Raw genomic sequence first — 23,049 nt, forward strand, 5'->3', positions numbered from 1 at the left:
ACAGCCCTTACAGTCAGGAAGTTCTTCCTAATGTTGAGGTGGAATCTCTTTTCCTGTAGCTTGCATCCACTGTTCCAGGTCCTAGTCTCTGGAGCAGCTGAAAACAAGTCAGCTCCCTCCTCAGTATGACAGCCCTTCAAGTATTTAAACAGGGCTATCATATCACCTCTTAACCTTCTCTTCTCCCCAGTCCTTAAATCATTCCTCATAGGACATGGTTTCCAGACCTTTCACCATTTTAGTCGCCCTCCTTTGGACACATTACAGTTTTTCAACATCCTGTTTAAATTGTGGTGCCCAGAACTGGACGCAATATTCCAAGTGGGGCCTGACCAGAGCAGAATAGAGTGGCACTATTACTTCCCTTGATCTAGATACTTTTACTGATGTATCCTAAAATCTCATTTGCCTTGTTAGCTGCCGCATCACACTGTTGACTCATGTTTAACTTGTGGTCTACTTGGACTCCTAGATCCCTTTCACATGTAGTCTCGTTCAACCAGGTGTCCCCCATCCTATATCTGTGCATTTTATTTTTCCGCCTTAAGTGCAGTATCTTACATTTCTCTGTGTTGAAGTTCATTTTATTAGCTGTGGCCCAAATTTCTAGTTTATTCAGGTCATTTTGAATTTTGATCCTGTCTTCTGGGCTGTTAGCTACTCCTCCTAATTTGGTGTCATCTGCAAATTTGATAAGTATGTTCCCAATTCTGTCATCCAAGTCATTGATAAAGATGTTGAATAGCACTGGGCCCAGGACAGAGCCCTGTGGGACCCCACTGGTCACTTCTCTCCAGGATGAGAAGCAGCCGTTGTTGAGCACCCTTTGGGTTCGGCCAGTCAACCAATTACAAATCCATGTAACTGTTACATTGTCTAGCCCACATTTCACTAGCTTGTTTGCAAGAATGTCATGGGGAAACCTGTCAAAAGCCTTACTGAAACCAAGATATACTATATCCACAGCATTTCCTTCATCTTTCAAGCTGGTAATTTTATCAAAAAAAGAGATTAGATTTGTCGGGCATGACTTCTTTCTCTGAAACCCGTGTTGACTTTTTGTGATTATGGCATTGCCTTCTAGATGTTCACAGACTCTCTGTTTAATGATCTGCTCTCGAAACTTTCCTGGTACTGATATCAGACTAACTTGATGATAATTGTTGGGGTCCTCTTTTTCCCCCCTTTTTGAAGATGGTGACAACGGTTGCCCTCCTCCAGTCTGCTGGGACTTCTCCTGTTCTACAGGAGTTCTCAAAGATTATTGCCAATGGCTCCAATATTACATATGCCAGTTCTTTTAATACCCTTGGATGTAGTTCATCTGGTCCTGGAGACTTATATTCGTTTAGGTTAAACAGGTATTCCTGTACTATCTCTTTACTTATTCTGTGCTGAAATTCCCCCATTATGTCTTTTGCTCCATTATCCTCAGGTTGAGGACCATTTGCCCTTTCTGAGAAGACTGAGGCAAAGAAGGTGTTGAGTAATTCTGCCTTTTCTCTGTCCCCTGTTAGCATTTTGCCATCTTCTCCACACAATGACCCTACCGTTTCCTTCTTCTTCCTTTTGCTGCGGACATATCCAAAAAAGCCCTTTTTGTTGTTCTTAACCTCTCTAGCAAGCCTGAGTTCATTCTGCGCTTTAGCTTTTCTGATGTTACCCCTACATGTGCTTGCCATTTGTTTGAATTCCTCTTTGGTGATTTCTCCGTTTTTCCATTTCTTATACATGTTCCATTTAATACTTAGCTCAGTTGAAAGTTCCTTAGTCATCCATCCTGGTTTCTTGGGACATCTCCCATTTTTCTTCCTCACTGGAACTGTTTGAAACTGTGCCTTTAGTATCTCTCCTTTGAGAAACTCCCATCCATCTTGAACTCCCTTCTCTTTTAGTATTCCTGATCACCCCCAGTATTTCTCTAAGTTTACTAAAATCAGCTTTCCTAAAGTCTAGAATGCATGTCGGACTATGCCTGGCTTCTCCTTTCCATTGTATAACAAACTCCAGTAGTACATGATCACTCCCACCTAAGGATCCCACCGCTTGCACCCCATTAACTAGGTCATCCTTGTTGGTTAGGATCAGATCCAAAATAGCTGATCCCCTTGTTGCCTCTTCCACCTTTTGGACAATGAAATTGTCTCCAAGGCAAGTGAGGAATTTGCTAGACCTGGAGGATTTGGCTGAGTTTGACTTCCAGCAAACATCAGGATAGTTGAAGTCACCCATCACTACTACATCTCTCTTTTCTGAATGTGTGGTCATCTTTTCTAGAAAGACATCATCCAATTCCTCAGTCTGACTTGGGGGTCTATAGTAGACTCTCACAATAATGTCCTTGTTGTTTCCTTCCCCTTTAATTTTTATCCAGATGCTCTCCACTGCCCTGAAGAGGAGGAGTGAGTTAGGATCCACATGGTAGTATTGTTATGCATTTACCTGCAGTATTTTAATGGTGAGCCAGAAAATTCACTTCCATTTGATGATGGTTCTGAACGGCGTTCGAAGTCAGACACTAAAAATATTGATAAACTTGCATTGACATAGCCAACCATACACCTGGGAAGCAAGAATTTATTGTCAGAACTCTGTTCAACTCAATTTTCTTACCTTCAGAGGTCTTGATAAAATCTCAGGACAATCCCACCTCCAAATTCTCTGGATTATTAAGTAATATGGAACAGACAGAGAAGAGCTCATAATCCTCTATTGGTGGTTACAAAACCTCCATCTAATATGGAAAGCACCTGTCAGTTACTGAGATTTATGTTTTGTTCAAATCACTTGTGACAATCTGGGTAAACAGCTTCCCCCAAGGACTATTTACATCTCTGAACATCAGTTACTGAGATTTATACTATATTTTCTGAAAGCACTCAAAAGATCTCATGTTTTTGAAGTACTTACTTCATGTTCTTTTCATCACCTCAAGGGGATAATACTCATTTTAAAAGCTTCTTTTATAACCTACAGTTATAGATTTTTTTCAGGAATAAGTCATTGGAAAATTATATATTTTGAGGACATGCCTATGTAAGGATACCAGCTAATCATACAATTACTTTAGACTGAAACTGAACTGTGCAAAATTACACTGCTTTTCTTGGTTTCAATGAGACACATATTGGGTTGGGGTCAAATCTTTTAGAGTAGTTGCAGTCAGTAAGACGTGAGTTAGCTATTACTACTTGTACGTTTGGCTTCAATCTATTGTGTGTTTCAGTTCATTATTCCAGAACAATAAAAATTATTTTGCAACTATTATAACAAACAGGGAGAAGATGAATGTTCACTAAACACCAATATTTAACTCCTTCACTGGGTTTGAAGTCCCAATTGCCTGTGTTAGAGGGCCATTCCCTCTCTGGCATCAGTCTCTGAGTCAAGCAAGTACCGTAGCTGCTCATTTGTTATGTAACCAATGAAATTTGGTCATGTGACCATGTTATTCATTTATCTATGTAATATTTATCATGCCACCTACTGACTGCCCAATAACTACAGATATCTGGTGATGTGCTTTATCAGTAAAAAATATATAGCTACTTAAAGTAAGTGCAATTCATGTAGATTGTCCTCAAAAGTGTCATCCCATAGAATTCATTATCTGTATGACAACTCACTGCAAGATTAGAAAACCAATTTGAATTGGGCCAGTGTAGCAAAACATGCAGAGTGACACACACCCATGAACTGGAATGAAAAAGATATGCATTGGATGAGGGCATGGGTGACATTTTGGGTGCCCCCTCCAAAAAAAGCCCCTTTTCCCCCTTAAAATGCTCAAAACCGAACATTCAGTTCAATGCTATTACAGAAATTTTAAAATAAATTGTATTATTGAGGAAAATGCATTCATATAAACGTATCTCATTAAAACTATGAATGTTGCTACAATTCAATGGGTAGCTGGGAACAATGGAACAAACACAGCAGTTGACTAGAGTGTCAAAGTGGCCTTTTCTGAGAGAACTCCTTCACTACCTTTCCACTGCCACTATTACCTTTCCAATGGTTCTGAGAAAAGTTTCTTCTTTTGGATGGAAATATTATTGGTAAGGAACATCAGTCAGGATGTGTCTGCCTGACCAGATTGAAAATGGGGGGAAGGGATTTCTTCTTCATTTTGAGCCCTCCAAAAAGAAATGAGGTTGAGGTTGTTAGCAAAATGTGCCCCTTGGTTTAGCTAAGACTTAGCAATAAGCAACAAACAGTAACAGCAACCTGAGTTCTCTGCAATGCAATTTAAGATATTAATCATCTCCCCAGTCTATGACCACAATTCATCCAAAGCTCTGCTGAAAATGTGTCCTCCCCCATTTCAAAGAAGCACTTTTGAAAGTACAAATCTGGCTGGCTGATGAGTGCTGGGCAGCCACTTACTTGAGGAAGGTAACATTTTAAAGACACATTTTCTAAGCTTTTGCTTATCTGGTGGGATAATGTGCTAAATGTTGGGCCCAAAGAGAAAAGCCTTTGAAAGGGAAGGAATCTGGCTGGTTGAACACTGTTCCTGAAAAGTACGCCAAGCACCTGCCATCAGTAGTCCCTACACATGCATGCACACACTAGCTTTTCCAAAAAAGATTTAAAGCAGGAGCAGGTAGTGGCTGGCATCTTTTTAGTGACTTATAAAGGTGTAAGTCTGAATCACACCGGCATAACTCACCTCTTTGGTCATTGTGGAGGTTGGAATTCTCTTCCAACCACATAACTAACAAACTCCCCCTCACTCCCACACTTTCAAATGGTACAGACCTCCTCACAACATGGCCATTTACTGGAGAGCAGGTGAGCAACACAACAGCAGCTACCTATGTTCTTATAAATGGATGTGCAGCAATTACATGCTCTTCTGGGACCTCTGGAGGAGGCCTGCCACAGTGCATTCAGCTATAGGAACATAGCTGAATTGTTGCTCTGCTGCCCCTTCCTAGTGGTCAGTGTATGTCCATATTGGGGAGGGATTGCAGTAGTTTAAAAGTTGGATTGCGGAGGTGAAGGGGAGACATGCCATATTTCCACATGTTTGGAACTAAATGATGTATCTCTGTGTCAGCAACTGGGCTACAACTTCCACTCATCCCCAAATATTTTCTCTAGCACTATGTGTCATTTTCTCATAAAAGGAACTTTGATGTAGACATGGCTACTTGTTTTGTGGGATACAATCAACTGTGAGCACATCTTGCTCATAATTGAAGTATACAAAGTCAGCATTCTGGTCAGGAATTACTGGTGATTATTTCTGAAAAAACCTTTGTGACATAAATTCTTCTTTGGCAAAGACGATGCAGTCATAGACCTAGTAATAAAACCTGATAATGTTCAGACAAATTTACTTCAGTTTGCTGTATCCCAGTTCTCATACATACCTCAAAGGCACAGTAAATTACACGTTGCCTATCTTGGTGCTGAGATACATAAAGCCAGCTCTTTCTTAGTGAAGAGCTGCTTACTCCCTGCATAAGAACAAGCTGACACTAACAAAGCAGACCGAAAAACTTTGAACAATGCAGTTTCAAATTTTTATCCCCATTGGTTTTGCAGAGAAGGAAAAAACACAACAAAGCAAAAACTAGGCTTTCAATGCCATACAGCTTATTAGATACAATGTTTGCAAGAACAGACAGAAGCCCAGCTCTTTACAATCAGACCTGACTATGGCTCTATACAGACTGGCACTTTGGGCTAGCATGGGGGTGGAGTTGGGGTGTACTGTACTCACAATACACACTCCGACTCTGACCCCCAAGGTGTACCACTCCACACAGCGTGCGGTGTCACTACGCTGCTCCAAAGGAGCACCATGTAGCCACACCACCACGGCTATCACACTCTTTCCAGGGTGCAAAAAGGAGCCGGTTTTGGGGGCTCCTTTTCACGCACTGGAAAGGCTAGATTGGGGCCACAGCGTGAGGTTGCTGCGGCCCCGATCTGGCTAGGAAAAGGGCAGTTGGAGGCCACCTCTTCAGGGCTGTATGTACAGCCCCCAAATCTCTAAACTGATGGAATAATTTCACACAATTCATTATGCCCTTCCCCCTTTCCCTTCAGCATGTACTGAAGTGCTAAATCCTTGACAGGAGCGAAAGAGTTATCAGTACAGAAATTACAAATTGTAATTTCACCTGCTCATTTTCTGTCACTCTGCCGAAACTGTGCAGTGGTATCTAAACTATGCCCCTCAAGATGCACCACTGATAACTTATTTCTGTGCACAGGAAATAGAAAATATAATTCTTCTTCGTGGTATATAATTCCCTTAAAACTAAGGAGAAACATTTCAAATGCAAACATACATGTATAAGTACCATAATTGTCAGAATTTCCCCACCTGATAACCTTTCCCCTTGTAACCTGTGTGTCCTGTTAAAATTGAACATCTCCATCACATATCATATTTTCCTCATCCAACAGGATGATTCTCCTTGTCCAGTCCAAGTTTTTGTAAGGCTTGCCCTTATTAAAAAGTTGTTCAAATTGATTGCTTTCCTATGCTATATTTAATAGCTAGGCCTGTGATTTCATCTCTTATTATTATTTGGTTAGGTTCTTCTTCTAAAATTGCTGGATGATTTAGCAGTGCTATAAAACATATTGAAAAACTGAAGTATAGTGGGCCCTCAGTATCCACTGGGTTTGGTTCCATGATCCCGCCCCCTCTGATAACAAAATACGTAGATGCTCAAGTCCCATTATATACAATGGAGTACTAAAATGGTCTCCCTTATATAAATTGGCAAAATCAAGGTTTGCTTTTTGTGTATATATATATATATATATATATATATATATATATATATTCAAGCTATAGATTGTTGAATTCCTGGATGGAGAACTGTGGCTATGGAGAGCCGGATATATTTATTTTTCTAATTTTCTGCACTAATGAACTTATTTGCATATAACTACTCTGTAAAAGTTCTTCCCTATTACCACATTAGGTAACTAGGTATTTGTCTTGTTCCTATGTATTTATAAACTAAAAGCTGGGTTAATCCTTTGACATGCTGGTGCAAGGACAGCGGGATGAATGGGTGGCACATTTCCAAAAACTTACTTTTGTCCAGCCTCCCCTTGTCCTGCACATGGTCCATATTTGTAAGCATAAACAAGCCGGGGGATGAAATCTGAAGTTACAGCAATAACAAATGCATTTGTGATGACAGAGAGAATTCCTATGCCTTCTAGAATTCCATACCAGATTCCTGTGTAATTAAAAAAATAAACATAAACATAAGCAATTCAAATGCAAATATAACTGAAAGTGATTAGTACATCAATGTGTTTCGTATGGTCTTGTATCTTTACCCTGAAGTAAGACCCACTGAATTCAACAAAACTAACTTAAAGGTAACTGGATTTTTTTTGTTTTTATTTAATACATGTCAATTCAAAATATATCAATAAAAAGACAACAATAACTGAGGTTAAGTATACTGAAAAATGTCAGCCAATATATTTTCATGAGCAATTAATATTTGTTACTTTCCCCCTTTTCCTTTCTGTTTACAGCTGTTAACAACCTTATGAAAAGAAGCATAGATCACTGATGTACATATGCCTGATGCTGTTATTGTTATATGCCTTCAAAGTAACTTATGATGGCTTTAACATTGGGCTTTCTTGGCAAGATGTCAGGAGGTTAGCTACGGCCGTCCTTTTAGGCTGAGAGAGTATGGAGATTCAAACCTTGGACTCCAAGTCCAGCACTCAAACCACTACACTGATGTCCCTTGGGTAGCTCTATTTAAACTTCAGAGCAAGTTCAACATCTCACTAATGTCTGCTGTGTAACTATTTTAATAAACTTGATACTCTCATCAGCAAATGAGTTCAAAGTGACTTTACACAGATGCATAGATATATTTGCCATTCCCTCTCCCCCCTCCTCATAAGCACACTCTCAAGACCCAGTCCTCCTTGTCATTGTAAATCTCCTTCTTTCCTAAGATGAAGACTACAATGTGTCCTATTTTAAGATCTATGTTTTGACTGCCGCTCATTGAAAGAAAAATGTGTCTTATCTTTCTTGGGCTGCAATGGTGGCAGTTATTTTTGAGGAAAACTTATTGTCATACATTTTACCCCTTTGAAAATATTATTGTCTCTGTCTCCTATTTCCAAAGTTTTATTAGGCCTAAATTCAACTTCTTCTCCCAACTAGAACATACACACCGAATCAGTAGCTGAATTATATTGGTTTTACTTAAGTTGGAGCAATCAAACAGGAGCAAATGGATTTAGATCTATATAACCAGTATTTCTTCAACTGAACATTTCAGTTTTCTACTTGTTGTTGAAATAGCTTCACAATTCTAACATATCAGACAAATTGTGATACTGAGCAAAATGATAAACAGTTTACCTATATCTTTGGCTCTTGAAGCTAGTGGCCGTCTCCACTGTGAAACAAATTTGTAAGCATCAAGACGAATTTCTATAACATTGTTAAGTAAGGCCAGAAGTGGAGCAAGTGGAAAAGCTGCCACAAAGATAGTTGTGAATCCAAACTGAAGAACTGTGAAGGGAGGTGGGGAATGACATATTCAGCCATAAATTGAAAAAAACAAAACAAAAACGGAAGTCTGTTTTAGAATGTAGCTACACCATTGTCCCTTCTTTCTACCTGTTCCACATTAATGTGTCCCCTTATATATTTTACTTGAACATATTTGCTCATGTGCTACAGTTCATACTTAAAACACATAGTCTAGGAACAGTACAGATATAATTAAATGTACAGAAGACATGATGAAGAACATATGGAAATCCTGGGTTCCTGATCAAAAGCAAATGAATTTGTATTTCAGACCCAAACTCTAATCAATAAGCTTTAAGCAAATATTCATTCAGGCTTGCAGACCACTTTACATTTTAAAACTGGAAGCTAGATCAAACCAAAAAATACTGCAATGTCTCACACATCCAAAATAATGAAAATAACTATAGGCTTCTAGATCTCATCTGTTCCCTTGTTAATAATTCCTCTCTTCAGCAAATTTCTTCAGATATTATTTTTGCTAATTTTTAATTCTTCTGTCTCGATTAAGGTTACATACAAGGCAGAACCACCAAATTTGCATGTAGTTTTCAGCTGAATGTATGTTTAAGAAGAGGATTTGTGTGAATGGAAATGCAGGTCACAGATTTTTGTGGATTTTTCGGGCTATGTGGCCATGTTCTGGAAGAGTTTATTCCTGATGTTTCGCCAGCATCTGTGGCTGGCATCTGCAGAGAATGCTGGCATGGGAGTGAATGGGATACACACACACATGCGTGTGCGTGTGTGTGTGTACTGTGTGACCCTTGGTTGAGAGGAAGTGATTTACATGTTAGTCTCTGTGTTGATCTGTTGTTGAATGGCAAGGCCTCAGAGTGTCCATTTAATTAATGATCTGTTGTCTGCTGGGAAATCCCCCTGACTTTGGTATGTCCCAGTGTTGTTATCTTTATTTCCTAATGAGACATGCCATTATGAAGACAGATCTGTGGAAGCTGTAAGACCAGGATGAGAAGGCAAAAAGTACTCGGAAAGTCACGTTTTCAAAAGCCCCACTAACTCCCAAATTTCATTGGCTTTGACAGTACTGTAAGTTTGCTCTTTAAAGTAAGTCAGTTCAAAAAGGCATGGGGGTTTACATTTTGTACTTATTGCTTTCTTTGATATTGCTCCAGGCCACAGGGCGAGAGCAACATTTTTCATATCCAACATAACTAGTACCTTGTAAATGTTAGCATAAATGCACTCAGACATGCCACTCACATGTCATACTTCAAGAAAATGCTGTCTTCATATGCCTCTAGCACTATATTCAAGGAAGTCTGGTTAATAAGAAATTATAAAGAAGCTTTTAGATACATGAAGGAAACTGCAGAGGTGGGACTGGGAAGAAGCCAGGAATTCCTAATGCAAAATCTTCATATAAAAAGAAGAAGAAAAAAAGGAAGGAAGGAAGGAAGGAGGAAAATACACAAATCTGAAGGTTATGCTAAGAAATATTTATACCTCTAATACTCTAATATCATCTATTGGAGATGAGAATAAATCTGGAATCACCCAGTTAGTGCTAACAGATCTAATCATGGCAATCCTATGTTTCATAATGCATAAGCACACTTTATCCTGAAAAGACAGGGTTCTGGGTGCCAGAAACCATATGCTGTATTCACTGATATGCAAAGGAACCATAACTACATGGGATTACCATTACTGGATTCAAACAACTGTTCTAAACATAGGCTGCATCAACCTATGGGAATAATCAATCTATAGATTTTTAAAGCATCGCTCTGAAGTATTTCCCCATAATATTCTCTCTTTAATTTTTGAGTTTGAGAGATGAAATTATACAACATATAAATGATACTGTGATCAAGAAATATAAACAAGAATTTTCATACTCATTTCTAGGTATTCATCAAAGAGTCCATAGGCATTCATAGGTTGAAGGTTGTAGTCTTTCTCCCATTGTGGGAAGCTTGCTTTTCGTAGTGAACCATGTTCTTGACGCAATCTTCGTCTAGTCCACCAATTCTGAATTAACCTGCATATGTGCATTTTGTCTGTAAATTCTCATTTTTTTTCCAGACTAGTTGAGATCAACATTTACATATCACTCTCTGGCATATAACACATGTGTTCACAGAGAAGAACCATGTGCATGTCTGTTAATGGACCCATCTTACTTTAATTAATTCATATCACACACACACACATGCATACACACCGAAAATCTGTCTACCCAAAGTATCAGGTTCTGACTGGTCTTCCACTGCTGTTTTTGCTGTTGAATGCCAGGTTAATTCACAATACCATTTTGCTCATACATGCTTTACCCACTATGTATTATTGCAACAAGAGTGAATGGAATGGAAGTGATTTAGTTCTGTGCACTCAGGTATTCAGTTCGACACCAGCATTGTGGGGATGCTACAGTCACATAGGACTTCCATTTCAATTTTCAGAAACCCTTTCAATTTTTGGCAGGCTTAGAATATCTATACCCTGAGTTAGACCACAGAAACTGATCTAAGAGGCTGCTCATGTACCTTCTATCCTGTTGCCCATGAAGCCCATTTAGATTTATTTTAGACTGAATCAACCTTGATTACCCAGATGGTTGATTTTCATTAGGATTAGGACAGGAGAGTGCTATCTTGTTGCTCCTGCTGGATTTCTCAATGGATTTTGACACATCAGTCTTCATGGACCAACCTCATGAAATGTGTATTGGGGGCATCATTTTTAATTACTCAAATGCTACCTGTGGGGTTGCTGTCAGAGAATAGCACTTGGGTGATTATCAGCACTCTAGCATTTCTGACCTATATGAAGCTGTTAGGGGTTGCAGTTGGGAAATTCAGAGCAAGATGCTGTGAGTACACTGGAGACACACAGTGATAATTTTGTGTATCATCTGAATCAGGTGAGTCTGTGCAACTGTCTTGGAGGTACTAGTGGACTGAATGAAGGCAAATTTGAATCCTGGCAAGATGGAGGTTCTATGTGTGACTGGTCCTCATATTCAGCAATTGGGCCAATTGTCTGCCATGAATGCCTGCAGGCATCCTGATGCTAAGAACAACAAAGCTAATAAGTTTTATGTGCTTTTTTTTTAGAAGTGTGAAACTTCCAGAATGGCAACTATTAAAATTAAGGGTTTAAGTGTTACCTGGGGAAAGAAACAGGTTTGTTTTTTGGCTTAGTCTGGCTCTCTGTTTATTGTATTGGAACTCAGTGGACAGCAAATCCAATTAGAACGACTTATTCATGGGGGAGATATTTTGTTAGTTTGCCTAGTGCAAAGTATAAATTTATCAGGCAATTCATGGGATAGTAATATTCAGCTGATGGAGTAGGTCAATGGATCTTGTTAACTGCAGAGACAAGCATTTACTGTCACAGTGTCTTTCAGCTACCAGATAATATAACAAGAAAAATGGAATACATACTCATTTTGGACTGATAGATTGGTTGGTGTAATTCTCCCTGCACAGGATAGCTAATTGCCTGGATAAATATCAGGAGGGCAGGCGGTAAGATATACAGATTTCCATGAATGAAAGTGTTGTTTCCTGAACTGAATGTTCACTATTCTGACAGATAGAGATAAGGGAGGAGGTTTATGGTTACATATTGGCTGCTAACAAGCCAACACATTGCTGATGCAATGGAAACAGTGCAGCACATTTATCTAAAAAGCCTGCATGGCAGATTTCTAAGTTATTCTGTGAAAAATGCATAGCTACCCATACATGGAAATGCATCCCATTGAAATTAAAAAGCTGTCCTTCCATGTATGTGTTGTTACAATAGTGTTTCTTATCACCAATCCAAAACTATGCATTTAGACTTAAGTGATGCAGTGCAGAGTGCTGTAAGATGTTTCCAAAATAAACAATATTGACAGTGATTATCAGTTTCTGAATATAGGTTTTATATTAGTAGTTCTATATATTAGGAATTCTGAGCTAATTTTAGATTATATACAATTTTGCTGTTGGGTACTATTTATAATACACATTTCATAGTACTGTATGTAATTTGATGTATATTTTAGGATGAAAGAAATTCCTCTGAAATCAATGAGTCTTAAGTTCTGAGAAGACATGCATAGGAGTGCCCTGTAAATTTATTAAAATGTATTTCAACTGACTGTGTTAAACACAGGTATATGAGAGTTCCTTGCTTTTCACAGCCAATTCTTCCTAGCAGAGGCCATCTTCTAGCCCTATGCTGGGCAAATATGCGAACAAAGCAAGACAGAATCTTGGAACTGATACCAGCCAAACCATTCCAAAGTATACTATAGGTGGTAACAAATAATATACAGTACATTAACCAAACTATTATGAGCAAGATTTTATTTCTAATACTCCTTTGTAAGTCCAGATCTCCATATAGTAGCCTTGCCACAGAAAGACATGATTCTCATTGTAGTTACCCTTTAAAAAAAGTCAGAGGTTCTACAATGTATGATGGTATTACAGACTGACACAGCTATGTCTCTGAACTCAAAAAAAGACTGAAAGAAGAACCTTTTAACAGCCCATGCATATTACAAGCCAGCAATTTAATAATACATTTATTTATGCATTTAAATTCTCATATTTACTTACGGGTATCCTAGTTCCATGAAGTTGTTCCAAGTCTGCTTTAGCACCATTATAATACCCATTTGCATACAGAGATCGATAAGGCATCCACTGGGATGGCACTGGAGGATGAGGAAGGACAGTGGGAGGCAAGGGAGCAAAGAATGGTTCAAAGACAAAAATTTGATTATTTGTTACTGCTTCTATTTGTGAAAGATGAAGAACATATAGTGATTTCTCCCCAAAACTTGTAGACTCAAGGTTTTAGTGACAAAACAGTCCTTCCTTTCTTAAAAAAAGTAACTTCTCCTAATTCTGGTCTTAACAACAGTTAGAAATACTTGCCTCTTCTAGTCTCCATCTGTTTATCAGCCTCAAATAGGCACCTGGGTGACCTGTAAATCTGTAACAAAAGAGATGTCATCACTCCTCTTGATCACACAGACAGGTCAAACGTAATTCCATTGATACTTTTCTAAGAAGGCTATTCAATATGTATGACAATACTTGAATATATGACAAACAGATTCCCAATACACAACCTGGAGAAACTATCGCTCCAAGCAAATATTTAATTCAGGGGTGGGGAAAGAGTGGCCCCCTAAGGTCAGAAAGGGTAAAAAATATATATATTTGAAAATCCCTCCCATTTTATTTGCTCCAAATGCCCTTGAAGGGTATAGATGGCATTTCCACCACATTTAGAGGCCACTTAGCTCCCCCAGGCGCCATCAGCAAATTTTGACCCCCCCCTAAAAAGCCTTATCTCCTTCCATGCCCCAGAATGAACTTAATGTGGGGCACATTTCCACCATGTTTTGCACCCCACCAGGCCAATTACACCCAGAAGAGGACTTTTTGAAACAGAAAGTGGCCAGGAGGTGACTTTTCACTTTGAATGATAAGGCATGCAGAGAGCTTTTCCCTTGTTTTAAAATAACAGTGTTTCTGAGAAGCTTCCAGGCTCACGATTCTCCTACAAAACAAGCAGAAATGCAGGGAGGAAGTCAACCGTGGGAGAGACAACAAAAATGGACTAGGAGAGCTCCCAATTAGCCCACCAATCACCTACTCCTGATAACAACAGGACCATCATTTTTAGAAGTCCCTTGATAATTGTCTACAATGTTCTAGAGAAGTAGAATACATGCTTAAAACTCTTACCTTCCAAGGAAGAATGCTATATAAAAGGTAGAACTGTTCAGATTGACAAATTGAAAAAGAAACATTTTCAATGTGAAGCTATTCTCCCACTCTGATTCAGTACGAGGCTGCTCTGTAGAAAAGAGAACAGATTTCAAGGCATTTACTCACACTAGAGCAAGGGAGACCAGGGTTGGAATCCCTGCTCAGCCTTGGAAACCCAGTGGATGACCTTGGAGAAGTCAGCCTAAGAGGAAGGCAATGACACACTTCTCTGAATAAATTCCTCAAGAAAACCCAGTGGTAATAATAGGCTGGCATTGATTTTAAACCACACAGAAATAAAACCATACTTAAAGGTGGGATTAGACAAAGTTACAGAGACTCTGCAGAGCTGGTAATGTATTTGCAAAGCTGACTGCTGATTTTGCAGATCAGTCTGAGGACCAGTTAGGAAGCTGACCATTGGTCCATCCAGCCAAGTAGTGTTTTTGGTAACACCTAATCAGGATTTTAATCAGTCTAGCCTGACTGGAGATGCCAGAGATTGATCCACAGGCTTTCTGCACACAAAGTAGGTGTACCACTAGATGAAGAGAAATAGTAAGGGAGGACTAATATAATTTGTGCTGTGCTTTATATCAACTTTCCAAAGGCTGGTTGAGAATTGGGAAAACATAACACTGCACTAGATGGACTTGTGGTCTGATCCAGAAAGGAAATTCTGATCCAGAATCTTCTTTTGCTCTGATACAGAAGTATGTCCTGATGAGTTTTATAAGACTTCCACATACACTTGCATCGGATAATAAACCTAATCTTTTATCCACAAGTAAACTAAAAGGGACATTGTAAAATGCTTAAAATTCTACTCTGGTGTTTTGTAACTTGATAGTATAACATTTGCAGGACATAAAACGGACTGGATGAGAGTAGAGTTTGCCAGAGGAAATGTCTCTTCCAGAAAGAAGGCCTGGCTTCTTTTTAATTAGAGTCTCTTATATGCAGTCCACTTCTGTAATTAAATTGACAGAATATGCTCTAAGATACTGGATGATAAACCCCAAACTGACTCCAGTTTGAAGAACTCATTGCTTGTTAGTGGCGCCTGAAAACACATTACTCCAATTAGGATACAAGCATGCTGGCTTGCCACTTCAAACAACAACTCATGCATAGAATATACATGTCACAGAACCCCAAGATGAAGAAAAAGAAACTATGAGCAACAAAGTACTGTGTGTGCCTAAAGTGTTGTAGGGGAAAATTTGATCTGTAGCAAAATAATGGCCTCATTGTGATGCAGCAGATGACTCAAGCAGCTTTCTAGAGGACTTTCTATGGGTAATGGCTCATAAACATTTGTGTGTTTGTAGGATCTGTTTTGACATTTTACTATGCATACTCTGCAGGCAAGGCCTGTTGCTACATTTCTGCTTTCCACTGTCAGTGGCACCACCACTTTCCCATAATATATACACTAGTTATGTGGAAAGGGCTTTGTTGTTATGTATCTGACTTAATTTGTTGTTGTGCGTCCATCTCATTTCTGACTTAAAGGGTTTTGTTGGCAAGATTTGTTCACAGAGGGTTTAGACTTCCTTTGTGGTTGAGGGAGTGCGACTTGCCCAAGGCTGCCAAATGGGTATTCATAGCTGAGAGGGGATTCAAACCACTATATCATACTTACTCACTGGACAGAGATACTGTGCAAAAAATAAAATTAATGTTTGTGAAATTATCTTACACTGAGATACTGAGTCATGTATTGAGTGATAGAAACACAACTGGTAATTAACAAATTATTCACAAAATATAGATCTGTGATCTCTAGTTGGTGATTTGTACTATTAATGTCTGTTTGCATGTTCTAGCTTTTACACTAGTGCAAGATAAGCACTAATTCTATACAAATGGGTCTCTTTATTAGGGATGGATAAATCTATCAATTATCAATTTTTTCTTAATTTGCTCCCTTATATTTCCAGATCAGTTTGTATCTTTTCAAGTCAACACAAAACGGAATTCTTGCATATTTATTCTAATATATTCAATTTTGTATGCATTTTTGCATAACACACATTTGTTCCAATTTCTGTAATATTTGTTTATCCTGATCCAGATATTTTTACGTAGTTCTTTATAGAAGAACAGTAATGTAAAATTTGGAAAAGTGTGGATCTCATAGCAGAAATGTGCTTCAGGTTACGTATTAGTTTACAAAGTGTAAATCAGATACAGTTGCATTGAAACATGAACAAAGTTCTCCCCCATCCCTAATCTTTAGTTGTGTGGATTATACTGAATTGGTTTATCTGCTCTAATGCTGTGTACTCTGAATGATATATCTGAGTAGTTTGGCAGAGTCTCAGCAAGAATTGTTCTTGGCTCCCCATACTTGAGATGCGTTCTAATGAGAGAATTTACACAGTATGTATATATGAAAATATGTAGTCATAAACTTTGAACTATAACACATTCTTCCAACATTAAATTAAATTCATGCAATAAATAAAGGCAGTAAGGATTAATATATCATGAAACATATTCTTTCATTTTTAGTTTTACTTACCTAAGTTTGTCAGAAAAAGAGCAACCTTTTCATACAACTGTAACAAATGAAAACTAGATTTTAAACATGGCCAGCAATTATCATTTAACAGTATAATATCTATTTTAAGAGAAGCATGTTATCTGTCTATAGCCTTAAATTCTTACTCCTCCAACACAGCTGTGATGACTATCGCAAGAGACATTAGAGATACAAACATTGTATTTTTTGACCAGAAATTATTTTTAAGAGCTTGATAGAACTATTCAGAATGTTTCTTGCAACTGTCTGACAAATGTTGGCTTGCATGTATTTATTGTTTCAAAACTAAGAGCATGTATAAAACTACTTTGGGCCTATTTTTACCGTAAAAAACCATAGATTTACGAGTTTAGTAAATAAATACACTTTCTTAGAAAGCTAAAAACCACCCATTAATCTTCAGATCATGATAACTGGAAATGCAGGGCACTGAATTTTGCTCCCTCTTGAATAACTCTTTAGACCTGGGTGGGAACCATTTATTTATTTAATGTACAATTGGCCCTCTGTATCCACAGATTCTTCATCCGCGTATTCAACCATTCATTGGCTTATCCCCAAAAGCAAACCCTGATTTTGCCATTTTATATCCAATTTCATTATATACCATACTATTAGCTACATTGGATATCTTATCAATGCTTGATAATAACAGCATTTTCTTTTTAAAAAAATCTAAAATGAGTCTTTAAAAAAAACCTTCTAGAATCTAGTTTTAAAACAGTTAAAACAGCATCTTCAAACACTGAGTGCCATGTGGAATAGCACTGTTTGGGCCAGAAACTTAAAAGAGATGGATCCAGTCTAACCTCATCTGGTAGGATGGTCCATAATTGAGGCACTGCTTTGTACCCACCAACCTAACTTCATGAAGTGTTGGCACAAGCATCAGGGCCTCCTCTGAAGATGTCTTTGTTAGGATCATATAGGAGGAGGCAATCTTTCAGATATCCTGGCCCCAAGTTGGTTAGGGCTTTGTTGTTCAGCACTAGCACCTTGAATTGAACTTGGAAGCAAACTGGAATCCAGTGCAGTTCTTGCAAGACTAGTGTTATATGGCCTCTAAAATGTACACTTGACACTACTATTTCTAAAATTTTCATTTTGGTTGCACCGAAAGCAAAATATGCAGTGCAATCTTATGCATGATTATTCATAAGTAATTCTTGTTGAACATAGTGGGACTTACTTCAGAATAGTAATGCATCTGCTTCAATGTCACCTAATTATGTCATTTAATCTTGTCAAGTCAAATGCACACAAGAATTCATTACTGTAGCACATGCTCATTAATCTCTTTCATTTCCCTTCAACTCCCTGTCATAGGAGCTATTATATTATTAATTTAGTATGCAACCAAAATATATAGTAGTTTCAGTTCAATGGTCCTTGTATAGGTCAGAGCTAAGTTAGGCCATGAAGAATTATTAGCCTTAGTCATAAAAAAAGAGGAAACCCATACCAAATGTGTTGTCTCCAGTGAAATCAGTTGAAATCCGAGTACTCTGTCTTAACTGCATTGCATATCACAGGCTTTAGAAATTGCCAACAAAAATGGAACATCAAGGGATAGGATGCAGGGGCTCCAATATGAGGGGTTACAATTGGACAGAAGTACATTGCTTGAACAAAGCGGACCTTTCCTATGGTACTGTCATCCAATCTGAGTAGATGGCACACCAGAGAGATTTTCCCAGAATGTATAATGAGAACAATATATGGAAAGTATCTTCCATAGGCATCCTTTCCCTTAAAATTCTCTGGTTCCGAGCCAATATATTTTCTTTAGATTATGTATTTGTTTAGACAAACCTGAACAAATCCTGAATACTAAGGAAAGCTGAGTACCAATGAGAAACCATTCAGATCACAGACTGAAATGTACTCATATATGAGTATCTCTACTTACAACATTCAGTAGCATGATGATGCAAAAGTTGATACAGACAGCAGTTCCAGTAGTTGCAACCTGAGAGTTATTCCTGATTAAAGCCCATTTAAAGGCAGCAAAAGTGCTGACAGTCACAACACGGTAAATAACAATGCCAAAAACAGCAGCAATCACCACACAGATCTGAAGGAGGATGCAAGGGGTAGGGAATGGGAGAGAACAGATAGGTACAAATGAGAATCAGCCCAATTGCAATTTTTAAGCATCAATGAATAAATCTAAATGTTCAAATGACAATCCACCTATATTGATGGCATGTCATGGTAGAGAGGATTGAGTGACAGCTCTCAGTCACTCTGTTTATGTATGCAGAGAGATCTTGTAGCACCTTTGAGACTTAACAAAAGAAATTGGTAGCTTGAGCTTTCGTAGACTTAAGTCTACTTCCTCAAATGCATTCGGTGGAGTGGTAAGTCATATATGCCCTAAGTGTGTGACAATGTCAATTTGAATTCAAAATCCTTTTTGTACAGAAATGAAGTGACAAGTCCAGTTTTAACGATAGTCATTTGTGAACAAAAGCATTGGGAACTAGCCTTTGTGTGTGGAAATGAAGTGGCAAATCCAGTTTGGCAGTGAAACTAGTCTGTGGTGAAGAGAATGGATGAGTGTAGGATGCCCCCGTAAGGATGAGGTCAGACAGTGTTGAAATATGTGCCAAGAAGCTATTATCTTTGTTCAAACTTTGAACAAAGTTATAGCTTTGCACAGCTATAGCTTTCACATCGTAATGGTGTACTTGTTTTTGTCAACATGACCAGAAAAATGTTAATGTTGCCAAATAACAGAAAGAGAAGCAGAGCTGGAGAGGAGAGGAGCTGCATTTCTCAGGGCTAAGCAGTAGGCCATTTTCACCTTGAAGAAGATAGTGGGATTTTCAGTTATGCATTTAGTAGGGGAAAAGAAAAAAAATTGTTACAGAGGATTATTTTATATTGCATTTGCATCTGTCTTGTATCTTTCATTTAGGTCTTTAAGGTTTCATCCAAAGTTGCAAAGTTACTGAACAGCACAGGCACGAGTCCTGAAGTCAAGAATTGCACTGCAACCTCATTGGATGCATGGGACTTTAGGGACAGTGCATATATGCTAAATGTAATTTATAATTAGTTGTATTGTTCCTAAAAGTATACTGGTATTTAAACTGTGATTGCACTTGTAATATTCTATTATAATTGGGCCCACAGAACCCAGAAAGAGGTGCATAGGGTATTCATGTAATTTCATCTCCACACAACATTTCCAAGTTGTTATCATGACTGATGATGGTGTTAGTAGTTACTGTAAAACAAAAATGATGGTGGTGACACTGCTTTCAGTGCCTTCTGGGTTGCAGCACCACTGTGAATGCCCTCCTCAAAGGTGTTTACATGACACTGATGTTACTTTCTTTAAGATCTCATAAAGAAATTCTTCCTCTTTGGGCCAGACCTTTTTGGGGACTTTGATTAAAGTTTCTCTAAACATTGGTTCACATGTATTACAGCTGTTTTTACATAGTATATTTATATTTGAGATTCATTTATAGTAATCAGTAATAATGCCAGCATTAACAACATCATGATCAGCAATAATAATGCCAGCATTAGCAACATCTATGCTTTCTGTTTAGCTTTCAAAACACTGGGTAAAACCTTTGAATTGGAAGGGGTTTGAAACAAACCAAAATTATCATAATTAAGGGACAACATTAATACATTGTTATATGACTCTGTTAATAACCTTTTGGATCTCATAAAAACAAGCCCAAGGCTGGCTAAAGATTTTTAAAAGTATGTTTTTATAAAATGGACTTACAAAAATTAAGCCTTAGAATAGGATTCCTGTTTCTCTCATACTTAATTAACTGTCTCCTAAGCTGGTGTTTCCTTTATGCATCCATGCATTCTCTAAAAACAAAAAAGATACCTTTTTTCCTCTTTGTACTAGTATTGTTTTAGGAATATACCAGAAAAATGGACGTTCATAGAGTCTGGAGGAATTAAAGCCACACACAAAAAAACCAGTCATGACCACTAGGACTAATTTTGCCCACCCCTGCCTTATTCAGTAGCAATTGGGAGCCATATATAAAAACGGAATTACAAACACACACATTATTCTTTTTTAAAAAGGGGGAAAATCTCTGTATTTTTCTGGATGAAAGCATTTTCAGCATTGCAGGAAGACTGCAGATTCCTCTCTCCCCCAACAGCAAAGTTACTTAGCCTTGTGAAGTCTCATCAGTGTGATGACAGTTTCTTACATTCTTTTTCCGAGAGGTTCAAATAGGCTCTAGTTCAGCAAAGCAATTAAACTAACAGTTGCTTAATTGCTTTTCTGATTAAGGCAGATTTAGACATATGCTTAACGGCTCTGCTGAAGTGAGGCCTTATGCTGAGTGCACCAAATCTCTCTTATGATGACCCTTTCTTCTCAGAGAAGTCAATTAATACTGATGTGCAATGATACAAAAAGAACTCAAGTCCCAAATGAGATCGCAGAGAACTAAGTGATTATCCTTGTCATAAATACAGGCATCTGGCCCATTGAGAAGACTCAAGTGTATAATGCTTGCAGAGTGCTTTGGGACCTGCAAATGATGAAGCACTTACTTAAATGGAAAGAAATATTACTGTCAATATGGGAGAAAAAGCAGCAAAAGAAAGGGCACTGAACTTCTTAGCAGAGGGAGAAAGTGAGGCAATGACATAAGAAAACTTCAGAAAACCTATTAATAATTATGGTTGATTGGCCATTAATAATTATAATTATCAGCATGTCTGTTTCTTGCAAAGGAAGTACTCTGTTAAGCTGCTTTAATACTGAAATGCCCTTGCTAAATGGAGAGCAACTATTTAAAACTAATCATCATAAGTAAAAAAAAACTTTTTAAAATTTGTAAGTGATTTTAACAGTTCTTCCGATTAAAGTGTGCTTCATTAAAATGTTTAATCTATCATCTTCAACAATAATGTACAAATTAAACGTGATGTACTGCCAGTCTTGAGGGAGACTATTTATATCCAGTGCATACATGCAAATTCTTAATACATCTTTTTGAAACTTGGAGACACTTTTTATACACATGATTATATTCATGAGTGAGGAGACCAGCTGACTCATTCCACAGGAACTGGCTGTGTAAGCATTTGACCATTTCTCTGAAAGTCAGCATCCTTATCCAGCTTGTGAGTAAAAAACATATAGACATAGTTGACAATGGAGGCTTGGCTGCAATGGAAGTGGAGCAGTGAATCTGTTTCCAGTTTTAGTCCAAACTTTAAAGGAGCCATCCAAGGTGCTGAATCTATGGGGCAGAGATAGCATTCAGAACCTTAGTTATTTAATAACTGCAATTAGTTCAGTCAGGATAAAACTAGGAGTAGATGTTTCACCACCCTACTCCCATTTGGTGTCACCAGCTGCTAATCTTTTCTTCTATAAGTAAGTAAATAAATATACCTTGATGTCTAGATTGAATTCTGGAAAAACCACTGTATTTCCTTCATTGCTAATCAGGACCATTGATGAGACTGGCCCTGATTAGGTCTTGCTGGGTATCTATGAAGGCCTTCAATGCAACCTGCTGTTACATCAACAGAAGTTGCCATAAACCTGCACTAAGATTAGTTAAGAATATTTTCCTTTGATAGCCGTCCCTTGGCAAAAGTTTTATTTTTAATTAACATGCTAGAATTATTTGAATATTAGATCCCCTAATTGTGTACTGAAGTAGCATAGATTTAGGAATAACACATGTAGAAAGGCAAACAACACAATGTGCCAGTCAATCCTAAATCTTAATAATTACATTGCACATGTTCCAGGAAGAATGTATTACGTATCTTTATCTAGTGCCTATTTCTAGATCTTAGAAGTCAAACTTGAACAGCAAGAAAAACTTAATACTGTACTCCTACAAAATTAATTTAAAAAAAAAACCATTTTGGCAACAGAGATTGGAAAATCTAGTTTTCAATCAACTGGGAAGAAATTAACATTTCCAAACCATAAAAAATATTCCAGATGCAGAAACAATAATTCTGCTGCATTTATCTGCAAATGCTTGATAAGGCTCCGGCTTTCCAGATATTGGGTTCATTCTCTCTTTCTTGGAGTACTTGGCTTCAAACTGAGGACGTATTTCTTCCTAGGAAATAAATGAATAATTTAAAAGTAGAATTAGCGAAAATTGTGTAGAAAGTCTTTTGGTTTTATCAATTCATTAGTTAACAAGATATTGGTTATCAAATCAAACTCTAGTGTTTTCAGTTAG

At 37.9% G+C, this 23,049-nt stretch overlaps 1 protein-coding gene across 13 annotated transcripts in view; it reads right to left on the reverse strand.

Moving 5' to 3' along the window:
- The window catches only part of ANO4 (anoctamin 4), a 171,121-nt gene that overhangs the window by 7,233 nt on the left and 140,839 nt on the right, over positions 1-23,049 (reverse strand). For all 13 annotated transcript variants that reach the window (XM_042469372.1, XM_042469371.1, XM_042469370.1 and 10 more), the window contains 10 exons: positions 22,783-22,923; positions 18,750-18,914; positions 16,820-16,856; positions 14,269-14,380; positions 13,450-13,507; positions 13,129-13,226; positions 10,411-10,553; positions 8,375-8,527; positions 7,067-7,214; positions 2,443-2,562 (listed from right to left, as the gene is read on the reverse strand). In XM_042469372.1, the coding sequence (XP_042325306.1) occupies positions 2,443-2,562; positions 7,067-7,214; positions 8,375-8,527; positions 10,411-10,553; positions 13,129-13,226; positions 13,450-13,507; positions 14,269-14,380; positions 16,820-16,856; positions 18,750-18,914; positions 22,783-22,923 (1,175 nt within the window). The remainder of the gene's footprint in view (positions 1-2,442; positions 2,563-7,066; positions 7,215-8,374; positions 8,528-10,410; positions 10,554-13,128; positions 13,227-13,449; positions 13,508-14,268; positions 14,381-16,819; positions 16,857-18,749; positions 18,915-22,782; positions 22,924-23,049) is intronic.

Source organism: Sceloporus undulatus, chromosome 5 (genome assembly GCF_019175285.1).
Source record: "Sceloporus undulatus isolate JIND9_A2432 ecotype Alabama chromosome 5, SceUnd_v1.1, whole genome shotgun sequence".
NCBI classification, from domain to species: domain Eukaryota; kingdom Metazoa; phylum Chordata; class Lepidosauria; order Squamata; family Phrynosomatidae; genus Sceloporus; species Sceloporus undulatus.